This window comes from Bombus terrestris, chromosome 1, assembly GCF_910591885.1.
Source record: "Bombus terrestris chromosome 1, iyBomTerr1.2, whole genome shotgun sequence".
NCBI classification, from domain to species: Eukaryota; Metazoa; Arthropoda; class Insecta; order Hymenoptera; family Apidae; genus Bombus; species Bombus terrestris.
This window is the reverse complement of record NC_063269.1, coordinates 10,894,366-10,911,654: the sequence shown is the minus strand read 5'-3', so window position 1 is coordinate 10,911,654 and position 17,289 is coordinate 10,894,366. Positions and strand designations below refer to the sequence as shown.

Here is a 17,289-nt window from a genome sequence, read left to right as displayed (position 1 = left end):
CCGTACTATTAATCACACATTTATACAAAAATAATAATAATAAAAATCGGATAACTTAAAAACGGCATTATTTATATATATATATATATTTATCTAATATATTAAGATTAAAAAAACAAGTACAAAATAATGTAGCAAGGTTGATATAGATTTATTAATAATAATTATTGATCGGAAAGGAACATGACTATTATAAACGTAACGTAATCGTGTTGCTGGATGCATTATCTTTTTTTTGTTTTGTATGTATAATCATAATTAAGGTTTATGACGTAAAAATGAGCGGCGAGGGAGCGACCCCGGATTGATTGGCAAACTCCCTTCGCTGCCTCTCTCAGTCTTACACAGTCCACAAACATTCATGCAAATCTTTCATTCGAATGATCTGTCATTCTCAGTCTTTCTTATTTGTCATCTCACTCTGTACCAATGGTCTCGCTCCCTCCTTTTATCGAGACCATTTTTTTGATGTAAGATCAATCTTACCTCCTCGAGCAGAGACAAAGCAAACAAGAAGACCTAAATATATGCTCATACGTACACGGTCATCCTTCGACAAAGACATTCGATTCGAGGCGTACGTTCTCTCTCCAAATACGATTCAGCATACACGGTAGTAGACTGCCGGGGCAGCAAGCCACGCACGAACGATACGGCGATACACATCTCCTTACTTAGTTCGAATTTTACAAATTGGGATCGTACATTCCATAATTAACGAGGAACCATCAATACAATAATAATATTTACTTAGCAAAACGTGCCGATCGGTAGTGTGGCGAAGGACGCGTGATGTGTGAGCACAGTTAAACGCGTTACGAAGGGAGGGGGGAATTTGATGATAATAACGATGATATTGGTGGTGGAAGGGGTGATAAAGTTGGCGCAGGAGGACGTTGGTAGAAGGGAGAGGCGGGTTCTCCTTCGTTTCAAAGGTTGATGATGACTGAGCAAAGAGGGAGGTTGATTGAACGTTTCAAGGAAATTGCACGTCTGCTTACCAGGAGTTCAAGGTACACGCACTTTATAGGGATACACCATGGGAAAGACACTCAGGGCAGACACTGATATAGAGACTAGGCTACCGACTATATGTATACCTATCTAAACGTGTAATTAGCGTACGCACCGCGTACACCCGGTACGCCCGCACTCCGCCCTTTCGGGTTGTTTTTATTTTTTGTTATTATTTCTTTTGTGTTTCAATAAGTAAGCACGTGTACTTACATGTTCGTTACACGCGCTCCTGTCCCTCACTTTCTATTTGTCTTTCTTGCTCTCTCTTCTCTCGCTGTCTCCTTCCTACTCGTTTGTCTCACTTTCCCTTTTTTTTTCTTTTCGATCTCCTCCCCTTTTCGTTTTGTTTAAATTATTATTATCATCGTTTTATTACAATCAGCGATCGCGTCGTAATCGTGCTTTTATAGTAAACGCTATGTAGTCTTTATTACTCAAGCTTATGCCCAAAAATCTACCAGAGGCACTTTGGGTTTATTAGTACCATTTGAAGTCGGCGTGCGCGGGGGAGGGCGCTGCTAGTCCTTTGTCTTTTTTTGTTAATTTTTTCATTTATTTATTTATTTTTGTCATTTGTAAGTGATACAGCGACTGAACAACGTGAGTATCTTCTCGGTTTTCTTCTCGTGTTCCTCGACTTGGCGGAGTACCCTGTCTGTGATCCATTTTTTTCTTTATGTCTCACGTACGTTCGCCGCTTTTTAATTTACGCACCCATCCATTCCCCCTCCCCCGTTCCTTTCCCGTAGCCTACCAACTCCGCATTTTTTCCTGCTGCCTTTCCTTCCCACACACGGTCTTCCGATGTTTTTTGAGCAATAAATACTTTCTCCACTGACAACTGCACATTGAATTGACGCACGGGACACTCTCACGCATACACAAACAACACTCATTCGCTACCAGCCGCTCGCGTTGACAGAACTCACGAAGGTTGCTCCGATTCGAACACCTTCAGCGATATGAATTCTTTTATGATAGTCTCGATATTTTATCGAAACTAACCTACGCGGAATCGAGAAGTCTTATCACGTGACGAAACACCTCATTGGGTTTCGATGTGCGTTTGTAAAAGTGGTTCGTTAATAGTACGATTAACTTGGAAGAAATGATATAGCGAAGATTATGAAGATTCCTAGCGAAGGGTTTTCGAAAACGATGATACCAGGTTTGATCCCTCTCTCTCTCTTTCTCTATACATATGTATATAGATTAAAACGAACGATTTATACGATTCGACTCGTTTGAAAATGGCGTACAGGTAAAATACTCCTAGAACAAAGAGGTTTTTCGAGCGCTGTCTATCGCGAACGGCTCCCGACCACTCTCATCTGCATCAATTGTTTTAAACTTTCACCCATACCAATATGGCTACATCCACAAAGTTTAATGTTACGCTTTAATTAATGATTATCAATTCATATCAATTCAATATCAATGTATTACAATCAGACAATACTCAACAGTGATCGTTATTCATTATATATTACAATAATTAAGAGTGACAACAACATGACGACGGAGGCGTTGAAGCATTACAAGGGAGAAGAGAGAGTGGCACAATGTGATTTCTTAGGAATGATGAGAAAGAGTAGAAGAGGCGCCGATAGTGGACATCTTTACTACATGTAATACAAAGAGAGGTAATTGATGACACGAGGACAATGAGGGATTTTTTTTTTCTGATGAACATGAATTGCGCGACAATGATCAGGTGAACATCAGGTGATGGATGCACGACGATGAGAACGAACGATTAATGATAAAATGGAACAATGAGCTGGAGACCAAGGAGGGGAAGCACGCACACTCAACACAACCGTCACATCGAGCTGGCCTCGCGCGCGGCCATAGTCCATAGATTAATACCTATCAACTAATACACAGTCTGTCTCCGATTTCGCGGATGACTCTTTCCTTTTTTTTTCGTTTTGAATGCATGTAAGTATAAATAATACGCGTAATGCATGGCGTACGTACAGTATGGCATCCTGCTCAATCAATGACGGTCGAAGCTCACGTTTACAAATTTTGGACGAAAATTGCTATCGCGACGCCTCTGTTTCTTCATTTTCCTTTTCTTTTTGCTCATTCTTTCTCTTCTCGTGCAACGATTAATCGCCGCGAGAGAAATATCTCGGTATCGGCGCCTATACTGTACGCGCGCTCGTTCTTCGGATACTGCATATACATACACACATACTTTTGCGCCGGTATAAAGTGTATATATGTACACATATACATACGACATACCATCCATGTATATATAATATACCCATATTGTTTAATTAATCATCGTTAATCGTTAATTATCTTATTTATTAAAATTCGTCAGTTCGTAATTCAAAAAAATTTCAGCTAGTAGCGGTGGATGGAAATGTTTCTTCGTTAAAAATCGCCGATCTCCGATAGCGGCGGCAAATATCGACCGTTTTAAACACATTTACAAGTTATCGGCTTGATCGGCTGATTCGTTCACTCACTTATAACACTAATGTTCTATTATTTTTTTCGTTCGTTTTAAAACCCTATCCGCCGGCGGTCGCGGCGTGTGAATCGTCGTCACGACGATTTCGTAGCACGCGAAAAATTTTTCAGTTTTCATTTCGTATGTGGTTGCGTGGCCGCCGGGTGGTGTGGTTGCACATCGAAATTCTATTACAATTAATCATGATTTTGGTATTTTATGTACAATTATGCGTGACAATGCGCCGTTGTGATTATTGCCACACCTGCCAACCAGCGACCAAATTCAGAAGACTTTGTCACAAAAACACTTCAGTCCTCGTAGACATTTTATATTTCTCTCGTTCGAACAGTTTAGCGGTCCGTTGTGCAATTTCTTCTTGTATTAATAATTCGCGTACTAAGCTGGGATAACTGGCTTGCACGGAAACCTGAGACGATCGATTACAACATAGGCCAGTCCTTTTGGTGCTTCATTAAGAGTACCTAACTGCGGTAGAGTATTCAGCAGGGTAACTCTTGGCGGGCGGGCTTTGTCATATGCTTCATAGAGTTCATGGTACATCAGGGGTTATCCGCCGCCATTATATTGTGTACTTGTTCGAGTTTGTATGCCAATCTCTGCTTCTGTGAAAACTCGTCCTCCTCCAAAGTAACTATCAGTTGTTCGTTGTATTTACCCGCGTACGTGTATAATTCGTACAGGGCACAATTCGTGTTGAACTCCGTCGTATGCAACTATAACAAGGAAAAGAGAAAATGAGAAAATAAGAATTGGCAATAACTATAATTCTATTAGAATCGCAAAAAAAGAAAAGAATACATACCCTAGACTCTTCGGCAAGCATGGCGTTCATGTCTTGATCGGATATGGCTGGCATCACTTTGATATCTGCATAATAACGTTCTACCCACTCTTTGTACACTGGAATGTCCTTTGCGTAAAGTAGTTTAGAACTCGGCGAGTCCTTGCCTATAAATAAAATTAAAAAATGAAGATAATCACGTTAACATGTTCAAAATTCAAGAAAAAAGATCCATAGAAGTTAAACTGTCAAACAGCTAATACATACCTAATCTATGATCTGAAGTGGAACAGCTGTCCATGAACGTTTGCGCGACGACGGACAGACACGAATCCACGATGTTCGATTTGTGTATATCGAAGATGAAATTCGGATTCTTAATCAGATTCACCCAAAACCTGAGTGGGAGCGAATTGCTCTTCCATGTGTGAACAACTTCAGGATCGGATATGCCGTGCTGCAGTGCTTGGTCGTCCATAAAGTCAAACATGTATTTGATCGCGAGGGGAAGAGCTGATCCTCGATGGGCAGTGCTAAAGATTGTTTCAAACAGGTCATCAACAAACTTTTGAAGTGTACCCTTCGTGGCTAATAGCCTCGTTAGGTAGATTTCTGACACCATTTTGTTTCCACGGTCTCCCTCCTTTCGTGCATCGGAGTCATGGTGCTTGACAAGATGCCAACATTTCAAACCACCGTCGTGATTCTGATTTAACGGCGATGTGGCACGGGAGAGCGGTGGACTGGCTGAACTGAATTTACTAAGATTCAGGGTTTCGTATTTGTGCGATTTGTCCGTCTTCTCGGAGAGGATCGATAGATTATATATTGACGATTGTTTGGAGACTAAGTTGAGCGATGCTCCGTCTGGTACCCTGTAATGATTCAGCGTATTTCGTTTCTTCCACTCGCCTTCCGTTTTTGTCGTAGAATCTTCATCATAGAGGATCAATCTACCGGATGCTCCAGTTCGCCATTCTGTTGCAGAAATTATGTATTATATTGGATATATATTACTTACATTGCCTGTTAGTAAGTGTTAGGTCACCTACTGGTTATATTTATTCGAAAATTTTAGCTTTAGTTACGTTAGCGTCATAATACCTATGACAATAATGTTACATTTAAAAGTTTCGAATCTTACCAAGATCAAGATCATCCTTCCTTGGTCTTTGGCTGTAGGGCGTGGCTCTGTAAATTGTATCCAACGCCTTCTCCTTCACTTGAGATATCGTATCACAGTCGAGAACTTTGACTGGAACATTTTCTGTGTTTGGATCCATACCGCCGACGAAGACCGTTTGTTGTGATATAGACACGTAGACCGTCTAAAAAATCAATTTAAGAATTATATTAAAGAGAAAGTCGTGATAGGAAAAAGAAATTATGAAGATTTATTGAAATCAACAATTTTACCATTGGTTTGAAGTCAATGGACTGTCTGATCAACTTCTCTTCCGATAACGAATATCGTGCTTCAGATGTAATTGCATCGACGGGACCCTTATCGACTTGTTGTTTTACTGCACGAAATAGTACATACAATGGTTCTCCAGCACATTCTCGCATAAACTTGTACAGGAGGAAAGTGAACCAAGCTGACAACATCTTTTCAGCGACGCTTTCCGTTCTGAAACATAAACGAAGTAGCATTATCACTCTACAATTATTCTACAATCGTGATAAATATTAAACAATGATAAAGTATTAAAATATTTTTCCAAGGGGATACTAAACTTACCGTCTAAGGAACAGTTTCGGATGACTCTTTCCTTCCGTACACTTCTCAATTAGTTCCGCTAGGAGGGTCTTCAGAATATCTGTACAATATTCCATCTTACTCTGAAGCGTAACCATAATAAGACTAGCCACGTTCACTCTGTCCCTCATCGAGAAGTATCGATTGCTCTCGAGAGTCCTTACGAAGAGGAGCAAGAACGTTTTATTCATTATCAATTGTCCAAATAGGCGTAGTCCTTTCTCTTTGCGGGTCAATTCCGGTCGATCCCATTGCAGCACAGGGCTATTGTCGTCGCTTGGGAATAGTATCATCATAGCGTATGTTCTATAATCTAGGAAAGGTATACCTCCACTGGTCAAATCGCCTGTGAGATCTGTCATCTCTGTTTGTAACTCAGCAAAAGCTTCTTTGCATTCAGCCGCGACACGAAGTTCTAGAATATCCATTTGTTCTTGCATATTTTTCAGTACCCGATTGCTCTCCGTAGATTTGCGTCGATATGCAATAAGGAAGGCGATAAACACGAATACTAAGATCACAATGGCGGCAATCACTCCGATCAGAGCTGGTTTCGATAGTGGTCCATTAAGACCAGCTGGCAGTGCGTAGCTCAGTTTTCCTATATTGTAACGGAGTGTGCCACCTACGATCACAATTACCTCAGGCAATTCTTGCTTATTTGGAAAACCATCGGAATCGATGGCTGGTGGTTGTGTCAGAGGTGGTCTGCAAGTGAGCTGTTGCCTAGAGAGCGAAGTAACGTTACAGAACGCGTTTCCTATTTGTACTGTCACGTCCGATTCCTGGCAAGCGCGGTCTAGATGTTGGCCATTAATGGTTAAATAGTCGCTCTTGTAATACTTAATCTCCTCGTCGAACACCTCGTATATAGGATTCGGATAGAGGAGAAAATGGTTGAATCCGTGTTGCGACAAATTCTGCACGCCTGTCACGTTGTCCATGCGAAAGCCGTATTCCAACATTAATGGTTTTTCTGCGTCTAGGACAACGTTGTCTGGTACTTCGATGGTGGGTGATTTACAGATCATGCTTTCTTGACTGTGCACTTCGCATTGCGATACGAACATCTTCTCGTCGTAGTACACGTACATTTGCGGACTCTGGATGTAGCCTAGGTTCTTGCCTGTTACCGAGATCTTTATTCCTCCTGCTGGAATACCTTTCGGAATCTTCATCTGACCAGCAACGCCACTCTCTACACTCTCGATCGTTGGATCATCAGCATATTCGAAAGTTCCGCTATAGATTCGAAATGCACCATCGAATGTCATCTTTACCGTTCCATTCCTCTTATGATCACTAGCGCTAGTCATGCAGAGCGCTTCATTCATCTCTGCACTGATTATAGAACACGGTAACTCATCGATAAAGGCTTTGATAGTACTGCCAGCGTTCATATATTTCCCGGTGATCCTTACGGTGGTGCCACCGCTCATAGGTCCGTATTTTGGTGATATGGAGAGAATCTGAGGATCCACAAACTCGAAGTTGTATTCAGATTGGCCCCTGAAATCTTCGATCCTCACAATTACTGGTCCACGTTTGCCTTCTTCTGTACCTGGGCCATCCACTCGACAGACTATTTGCTTTGTGCGTATATAGAGTTCCTTGTATGGCTCGCATGGTAATCCACCAACCATCACGCCTCGGTAGATGTCCTGAAATAAATCGATTGTCATATTTTGTATACTAAAATTAAGCAAAAGGTACTTTTATTGCAAAACAGATCCTTATACCTTATATTCCATATATATTCCTTATATATATACCAATTATAAATTATATTCTAGACTGATCGAACCTATCAAATCTATAAAACTTTTTCGTTTTTGTTCGCTTGGTATTCTTATAATATTAATGTATAAGTACTAAGATTTTTAAACAAGGTTGTATATTCCATGCTATATCCTATGCGCTATACCTAGTGTTTTTTGAGTATTACGAAATTATTATAGATAAAAAATTTGGTTCTGATTTACTCTCGAAAAATCATATATGACGATATTATACAGAAATCTCCTATATGTATCAAGATATTGCCTCTTACCATGAATGTCTGGCCCAAGTTGATGCCACGTATCGTCACGTTCGTATTACCTTCCCAAGGTCCCATAACCGGCTCGAACGAATGTATTTCGGGATTCGGGCAGGTTTGGTTACTGTTCAGCCACATGCCGGTGTTGCGTTCGCAGTTGTCCTTCACTTCGCATCTGTCTGTGCTCTGACACCATCCGCAGTCGTACTTGGGCGCCAGGGTCAGGCACATTCCGCAGTTGTCAGCCATGTCGCGACACCGGTATATTACCAGATGGATGTTGTGTGGATTATCCAAAGGTTTCGAGCCACCCCAGATCACCGCGAATGGCACGGTGATGTTGGGTGCCCGAGATGTGTACGAAAACTCGGTCTCCTCGCAATAAATCGTGTCCGCGAGGAGCCGTGCGTTCACGATCGTCACACGGCCCTCTATGTTGAACTGACAGACGAACCGGGTCTGCACGATGAATTGCTGGAAAAGATGTTTCGCATAGGTTAGCGCGTCAATCATCCTAGACGGAAACCAGTCCCGACACACAGCGATTCCCTCTTTCTCTCTGTCTGTTATGAAAGGTCCGCTAACGACACGTGAAAACGTCAGGGGAATTAATGTAACAGCGTTAGACGGGATTCTACATTCGAGAAAGATGAACCATGGCATTACTTACCCCGATGATGTGCACTTTTACTCGTATCACCTTCTTCACGCCGGAAGACACCAGGATCTCCTGGGAATCGGTCGCGTTCAACGTCGGACAGAACGCTGGACCACTTCTATAGCTGGGGCCCGTTCTCTGTGGAAATAGAATTCGTTGATTTTAACGATTATCTAATGAAACGAATTAATAAAATTGTGTGGTTCAATTTTGAAGAAAACTTGATACTTTGAATATAAGCGAACTCTATTATAAAGACTCTAACAAGTTTCTGAATTTATTCGTTTAAATCGTTTGATCCCAGATGACCCATAACCATCATTCAACGATTAGACAGAATCTCCACTTACACTAACTCCGGTGACCAATATATCGTTCCGACAGTTCTCAGCTGTGTCATGGGTGCACCTGTGACCGTCGACGCACCAGTCACAGGGGAAGCTCGATGATACGCATTTGGTACACGAGCTGTACGTGTTGCAATCGAAGAACGTGAAATTGGTATCCACGAGGTCAGGCCCATTCGTCATCCTGACTGAAAGCTTCGCCGTGAAATGATGTTGCCCTTGCGGAATAGATGGCAATAGATCGGTTCTGGGTGTGGTGCAGTTCACTCCAAACGACTTTCTCGAGGCATTCGTGATCAGAGTTTTGTCCAAAGTAGAAAACGCGCAAAGGAATTGGCCAGAGAGGGTTGGCAGATTTTCAATAACCAACTCCAGGGTTCTAGCAGTTGTGCGTTGCAATTGGTCCGGCGTGACAGTCGTGATGGTCGTGCATCTGCCACTTTTATACGAGATCCAGTAGAGCGGATCCTTGGCAGCATCCTGACAGTCACTGCGCAGATTGCATTTGTTCTCCAGTGAACACCAGCCACAGTACGGGTCCTTGGCACCGAGGCAGTCCAAGCAGGTCTTGTATACCGAGCATTCTTGCACTTTGACCTTGGACACCGTTTTGTTCGTCATCACGTACAGGTGCATCAGCTGCGAGTCGAACAACAAGTCTGGGTTCACCGGGCAATCTGGATCGATCTCCAGGTCGCCGTACTCTAGGGCCAGGGTCGAGCTCTCCACTACCACCTGTAACAAGAAACACGTAATATCATGATTAGTCCATGTTTTCGATTGCGTAACGCTTGTGCTCGAGATCGACCTCGTAGCGAGTATGCTCGAAACTCAACAAGCTCCCCAACCTTGCGCTTTTTATCCCTTCCCAGGGAATATCGAACTGATCGATAACGGTGATTGTAAAAGTCTAAAGGTCGCATTTCGCTCCAGATACTCAATGAAAAATTCCTAATCGCGATGTAAAATCAATTACTGCTTCAAGGATCCCTGTTCCTTTTCACTTATCGACAAGCACTATGATATATCATTTGTATCTCGCTACATGTATAACCGTAGGCTAACGTTCAGGAAAAAAGTGGATAAGGGAGGATCTTCGAGCTATAAATTCGGACTACAGCCTGCGGGTAACCCGTTAAACCGATCTTGTGCGATTTAATTGCTGGGCAACGAATTCGATAAACTAAATGAAGGATAGAGGGATCATGGCTGGCTAATTCAACCCCTTCTCTTCGACCGTTTCTTTCAGACTACTAATTTAATATGGTTTATTCATCGAAACGATGATACAGACTGACTGATGCATCCGACTCGATTAATGAAACATTTACACTTCCACATTTACAATTTCATGAAAACAAACGCATCTCATTTCCATTTTTGTTAAATATTAATCGCTTATCAACGCGTGTCGTCCAAATGCGTGTTTCCATTTTCCCAATCCCTTCTTTTAGTCCAGTTTTATTCCGCAGTTGAACGTTTCAATCCGTTATTTCGTCAGGAACAAACGATTAATTTGAAAACGTATAACGCCAGGATGTTAAAATTTTACTTTGTGAAATTTACGTTTTATCACTCGTCGGGAAATTTTCCCGTGAATTTCGTCTCTGTGCAGGTTGTAGAGGCGAGGCTAGTTCAGAGTCGCGGCTAAGAGGTCGCAAATTAAATCTCGGGGACGACTAGATTTCGCTCGTCGTTGAGGCGATCACGAGGATGACGGAACGTCTCCCTGCTAGAATTACACCCGCTTGTCTAATAAAAAAGCAAGACCGTCCCGGGATCGAGCTATGAATAACAGTAATCGTCTGATGATGATAAACTGGTCTGAGTGCCGTTTTTAAAGAGATTCTACGGATATCGTCGTTAAACATTATAATTTGTTATATAATCAAATTTTTCTAGAGGAAAATCTTGAAAAATAGAAATTATGTTTTTCATGCACTATGTATTTAGATGGTTTTAGGAATGAGTATATTAAATTACTGACTATTAGAATTTGTTGCTTTCGATAACAGTTAATTTTTGTTAAAAATCCATAAGCTTTTATCGTTTCCTAATTTCATTGCTTTCTATTTTGTTCTCTACTTTTGAATTTTTTTATTAAAATTATAAAAACAAAATGTAGGGCATTGTAGCAATAATTATTACCAGGGACCAACTCATTTAAGCTTTAGATAATAATTAAGAGACAACGCAATACGCGTTAGTAATAACGAACATATTAAAGCCACTTTTTCTTCTAAGATATATTTAATTCACTAAATGTTTCCATCATACACACTTTCTAATCTTTACTTATAATTTAATAGGATCAATTTTAATAAAAAGACTTGCACCAAAAGAGTTTCACCAATTGCATAAAATGTGTCAATGTTTTATGAAAATAAAGGAATGCTTTAAGCGTTTTTCTCTTCCTCTAATTATTGACGGATTAATACATGCTTGTTTGTAATTATACGGTTTCTGTATCCAACGGAACTCTATTTGAAATTATTAGACGACAGGTAGAAATCAAAAATTCCTTCATGTTCGTCGAATCTCTTCCATGGAGATTCGATTACATAATCGAAACGATTAAAGAGGGAAACTCTCTCACGATCGGTTCTTTTTAACGCATAGAAAATAGCTGATCTTTCGCGACCGTCCCACGGCTCTTTCTCTTTCACGGCGATGCTTGAAATATGTTATCTCTAGTTACGTCTTTACGCTTTAAATGCTTTCTCCCTCAAGTATGCTCTCTCACTCGATTTTCTATGCACGAGTTTTCTTCTTTCTTCTCGGGCGTGCTTCATTCTATTTTAAACACACACACCGCTTAGGCTAATGTCGCTTCAAAGCGACGGTTCAACAAAATCGGAACTGCAAGCAGCTTCATTGAACGTGGTAAACTTGAACTGTGCTTATTACTTTCGCTTACTAATTAGTATACAGCGATTTATGAAAATATTCGAACAATTGTCGTAGCAAAAATTTTTATGGATATATTCGTAACATAAATTCGCCTTGCTTTTATATTTATTATACAAATGAAGAAAATGAGAATACGCGGTAAACTTTGAATTAGGAAATATAATAAAAGTTAAAAGACGTTTATTGTAAATATATTTGGTAAAAGATTAGTATATGTATAGTGTGAATAGTTGCTTAAAATTTTAAATATATAGTTGAATTGAAACGGCTCTTATCTGTACGTTCGTCTTTCCCCAAGATAGCAAAAGAGTACTTCAACCTTCTGTAATTTTTGAAGAACAAATTTTTCTCGTTCCCTTGTGTTCTTTTTATCTTTATATGTTTTAATATAAATTTTAAATTATACTTTTAATATAAATGCTAAAGAGTTGAGTAACAGAGGTAACTTTATTATACCAGGTAAGCACGTTAAGACAAATATTCTGCTTGTTAATTATACCGTGTAGACGACTTTTTGCCGACCACTTTTTATCGCGTTATACAATCCTGAGACACGTTCCCGTCAGCGTTGAAAAGGAGGACAAATCCGGAAGGTGAAATTAACGGGTATCACGTCAAGCGCGGCCCTTTGGAACAACGTTTTTCCAACTAACTCGGCTTTATTTCCGCTCTTTTTTAATCTCCCGAAATTTGATTCGCAACTATTTAATTACATCGCAATATTTAATTACAACAATCTAACAGCCTATACTAACGATGTTATTTAACTTGGAAATTTTAGATTTTGTCTACTTTGGTAATTTAATAAAACCACAAAGAAGCTTTTCGTAAAATTAGTGGTGATAAGAAGCGAATCATTATATATATATATAATCTATCAGTTTTCATTATACTATACTAATTATAATCGTTAGGGTATAGACGTTTATGAATTTGTGGAGAACTGAAAGATGCAAAAGTACACAAAATGCTACTATATAAAAATGTACAAAATAAGGAGCTAATTAATGAATACGTAAATGTTATGATAAATATAATAATCTTGTAACCACTGTAGATTTAATATTAAAAGTCAAATATGCTTGATATATTAAAGTCTTGAAACCTTTGATTTCCAGATTCTAAGCATGAAAAAACTCGCTCGATCATTGATATCACCAAGGAAAGCAGGAAGGAAAAAGAAGCGTGGATGTTAAGAGGTTAACGAACGACGTCGACCACCCGTTGAACGTCGCGATACCGTGGAAATCAACGTAAAAACGTCGACCTCTGGAGAAAACGAAAAAGGATGCAAGATTCGCTTGATCTTCGATCCATGGCCAGTCAGGACTACCAGGCAAGTGCATTATACGTTTCATATCCTTCAATCACTGTCCTCGACGTCTCTTCCCACCCACGATAGGCCACGGCGCGCCTAGTTATCGCCGCGAGCATGGAAGCCTAACGGGCAAGCCTTAACCCTTTATTTTCCAACCGTTTAATTGCACGATTCACATGCATCGGCCGCGATGAACCGCACGATAGAAAGGAGACAAAGTTCAAGACCGCGGCCACAAGCTAGGAAGAAGCAAAGAGAGGCGGAGGTAAAAGAGAAGGTAAAGAGGGAAAGGGGAACGTTCGTAGAAGGAAGTTCTCGTCCTCGGGGAACGGCCGGCACGTAACCTCTGCCCCGAATAAACGAATCGACCCGGCCAGGACAACCGTTTCTGCGCGACTATGTTGCAATCTCTGCCCGCTGTAAGCGTGCAGAAATAATAACAATAATTATTGAGCTACCGCACAGCCCCACGATGTTAATTGCACGTCTGGTCGCCAGCTAAAACGCCGGCCACGTGATTTTTATTCTCCACTAGTGAAATCATCTCAACGATGCGGCGATTCCAATCTTGGATGATGCGCGCGTATGCCCTTTTATTGTTGAGAATCTTCTTTATTCTAAAATGTTTGTGTATAGCGATGTTTTTGAATGGAAGTATTAACTGGAGGTTGATGGAATTTCGTGGAACAGTTTGCGTACTACAGTTTTGTAGAGTTTCAGTGGTCTTGTTTGGTTTCTTGTAAAATTAGTCTAAATATTTGGAAATCACGGCCAATGAAAATGATAAGTCGTATTCTTCGTTTTACACGGAGGAGGAATACTTAAATTTAATTTTTTTCACTGTTAAACCTGCTTATTACAGCATATCGTCGATTAATCGATAATAATCGTTAATACGTTATCGAATGGTCGTGTATTATCAGATACCCTTTTTATTTCATATCAGAATTCGACATGTGCACTTCTTCAAAAATATCGTCTGTCATAATCATCGTGGAGATCTACTTTGAAAAGACTTTTATCTCTAGATCTAACAATCTTCGACTATATTATATTAAAATATTCCATTCTAATTATCAAACGTCATAAAGGGCAACAATTCAGCAAGAATTTCACTTACGTTCTTGCAGTGTGGTTCATTTGAAATCTAGCTTAAAGCTTGTAAATGTAAATTCTTGACGCCCTAGCGTTTAATAGAATGCATGAGATATATATTAGAAGGACTAAGGCTATGGAATTACACATATCCCAACTTTGACGGTGATGTTACGTCTATCAAGTGTGTCATAAGGGTGTCAGGCATCAGCACCAAGGATTTGCATCAGTTTTGTCTACACACAGTCATCCCCACAAGATAAATCACGCCTCACGTAATAACTCAGTATGTAACATCGCCAAGGTGTTTGTATCTAGCGCGATTATTTCGAGGAAAATTGTTTGACTTTGAAATTTGCGTGAAATCTGTTCAGCCGTGAAAAGAAATCGATACTTGGACAAGAACCCGTGGGAATAAGGATTGATGAAAGGCTTTCTGATAGGAAGTGCAAGCTGCACTTTCACAATGAAGATATTTTAGATGAAAGTATGAGAAAGTTAGCGAAGAAAAGAATAGACGACGAATCCCTTCTTTCAAAGATTCGTAATAAATTTGAATATAGGTGCTCTTCAAAAGCTTTCTTAGGTTTTTCGCTACTTCTTATTACTCATTTTTGTTATTCCAGTCTATTATTCCTTTGTTGAGAAAATTCTTCTTTGGCAACTGCCATATAACAAACTAATACATAGTTCACCGTAAGGATTACTTCATCACGAGTTCTTCCAAACTTCGAATGCACATCCTTTGCATTTACCTTTGTTCCATTCATTTCTTCGTCTTATTGTTTGCGAAGATTACTCATCAAGCCATACCTCTTGAAGTCTCTACCTTGAAGGTAAGATGTAGACTTCGACTTCATGGAGGCGGGCAGCAACTTCTGAAGTTCACGGGTCACCAAAAGCCAATAGGGTCAAGTCACGTCGAAACAGGAGGCGGACGCTCGAAGAAGGCGTAAGAATATAATCAACGCGGAGGCGTTTTCGATGTTCGCGGCTGTTCGAGCGTCTCTTTTGTTCGCATAAAAATCGTTCCAATTATCAGACTACCGTGAAAACAGCCGGACATTTTAATTGCCGTTGTTCGTTGCCCCCGTGAACCTGCTAAGCTCCTCTTTCCCTTTCATCCTTTCGTTGAGAAGGATCTGAGAACCGCCGACAAAGAGGCAAGTGGAGCGTTGGAAAAGCTTCGGTTATCCGGGTTATCCCACTTTCCCATGATTACTCCATCGTGCGGAGAATAAAAGATTAATCTCCGCGGCTTGTTAAATATAATAAATATAATTATCACTGCGCACGAAGTCCGCGGAATCTGTCGGATCGGCAGCCCTCAATTACCCGCGTATCTTCCATCTCTCGCGAATGGTAATGAAATAAGAAACCTCGTGAGTTTTCTACGGCGATTTGCCAACGCGATTACACCGAACAACGACTACACGCCGCTCTCGCTTCTTCTTTGCTGGTCAATTAACGAGCTCGTCTTTTTCTTTTAAAACACGAAAACACGTTTTTCTACCTAGTTTAACGCAAACTTGTTCATGGTAGATGATCCGATAAAACGGTATAGAAGGCAATGGATCTAAGTACTTTTTGGGTATCGTATATGAACAGAGTTTCCAAACATTGATTAAGACTAAATTAGTTTCTTATACGCAATTTGCTTAAATATAATTATTATTCTTTATCCCCATGCGCGTTCTCTCAAAGAACAACACCTATATTATAGTTTGAGTGGTTATAACAGTTATTTACGAAGTATAATAACACCTTTAAAATACACTCATGATAAACATGATAAACAAACGCTAAACACTCATGATAAAAAGAATCGCGTGATCGTAGCTATCGACAGAATACAGATATCAGAATGAAACTGACGAGACCAGTCGATTACAAAGGTACAATTGCCATCAGTTGCAGACAAAATAAACAAGAGAACGAACGGTGAAAAGAACAAAGAACCAGGTTAGGTTAAAGGTTATTGCAAATTTATCAATCTGTCCAATAGATTGTATCAGGCCTTTCTTTCTATTTAAGGTAACCATTACTTCTCTGTCCCCTTTTTTTCGTAACCTTCGACATCGCGATTAAACAGCGCCCAATCTCCTATCGAGCGTGCGGAACCGTGGAACGCAGCTCAACTTAATAATCACGCGACTACAAAGAACAAACCGGAGGAATCAATAAAAGGAACCGGGTTAAAGAAAACAAAAAGAAATTGAAAAAAAAGAGAGAAGAAAAATGAAGGATCAAGGAAAGAAATAAAGGAACACCATCCGCCTTTTTATTCTCACGAGATCCTTCCGATCACCAGACACAAAGAAACTAATAACGTGTTCGATACAAAGCTACCAAGAACTCGGTGGACGTCTTAATTACTCGGCTCCGTCGTTTCTCTCTCCTTTTTTCGTTTTCCTTCGCCTTCCTCTTTCACTCTCTGACTCACTTTCTCTCTCTCTCTCTCTCTCTCTCTATCTATCTATCTATCTATCTTTCTATCTTTCTATCTTTCTCTTCTCGGGTTCTTGTCTCTTTGTTCGCAAGTATTTTCTACCCTGTACCCTGAAAGCGTGAGCACCACGACAATATCGGTGTTCAACACGGATGAAAAAACGAATCGAGCCTCGGCATTCCTGAATCGATTTCGAGCCCGACCGTGTTCCTGCGTCCTATATAAGGCTGCATTTTCATTGGTATCTCTGCTAGGTAAATTTTGTAGGTAAATTTCGTATATATATTCGAGGTTCGAATATTTCAGTTGGAATTGGATAGATTTCGGATGTATTTGAACTGAATTCGTAAATCATTGGAGGCTACTTCATTAAGTTTAAAAATTGTTGAGTGTTATATAGTTGTCAATCCTATATTAGATACTTAC

General features: G+C 40.2%; 1 protein-coding gene across 2 annotated transcripts in view; it reads right to left on the bottom strand.

Moving 5' to 3' along the window:
* Positions 1 to 127: 127 nt before the first annotated feature.
* The window catches only part of LOC100649366 (plexin-A4), a 421,249-nt gene continuing 404,087 nt past the window's right edge, over positions 128 to 17,289 (bottom strand). For both annotated transcript variants that reach the window (XM_012312042.3, XM_003393269.4), the window contains exons 4-12: positions 9,095 to 9,826; positions 8,757 to 8,882; positions 8,099 to 8,560; positions 6,031 to 7,709; positions 5,706 to 5,919; positions 5,434 to 5,617; positions 4,557 to 5,267; positions 4,311 to 4,456; positions 128 to 4,221 (exon numbers count right to left, since the gene is read on the bottom strand). In XM_012312042.3, the coding sequence (XP_012167432.1) occupies positions 4,048 to 4,221; positions 4,311 to 4,456; positions 4,557 to 5,267; positions 5,434 to 5,617; positions 5,706 to 5,919; positions 6,031 to 7,709; positions 8,099 to 8,560; positions 8,757 to 8,882; positions 9,095 to 9,826 (4,428 nt within the window). In that variant the 3' untranslated portion in view covers positions 128 to 4,047. The remainder of the gene's footprint in view (positions 4,222 to 4,310; positions 4,457 to 4,556; positions 5,268 to 5,433; positions 5,618 to 5,705; positions 5,920 to 6,030; positions 7,710 to 8,098; positions 8,561 to 8,756; positions 8,883 to 9,094; positions 9,827 to 17,289) is intronic.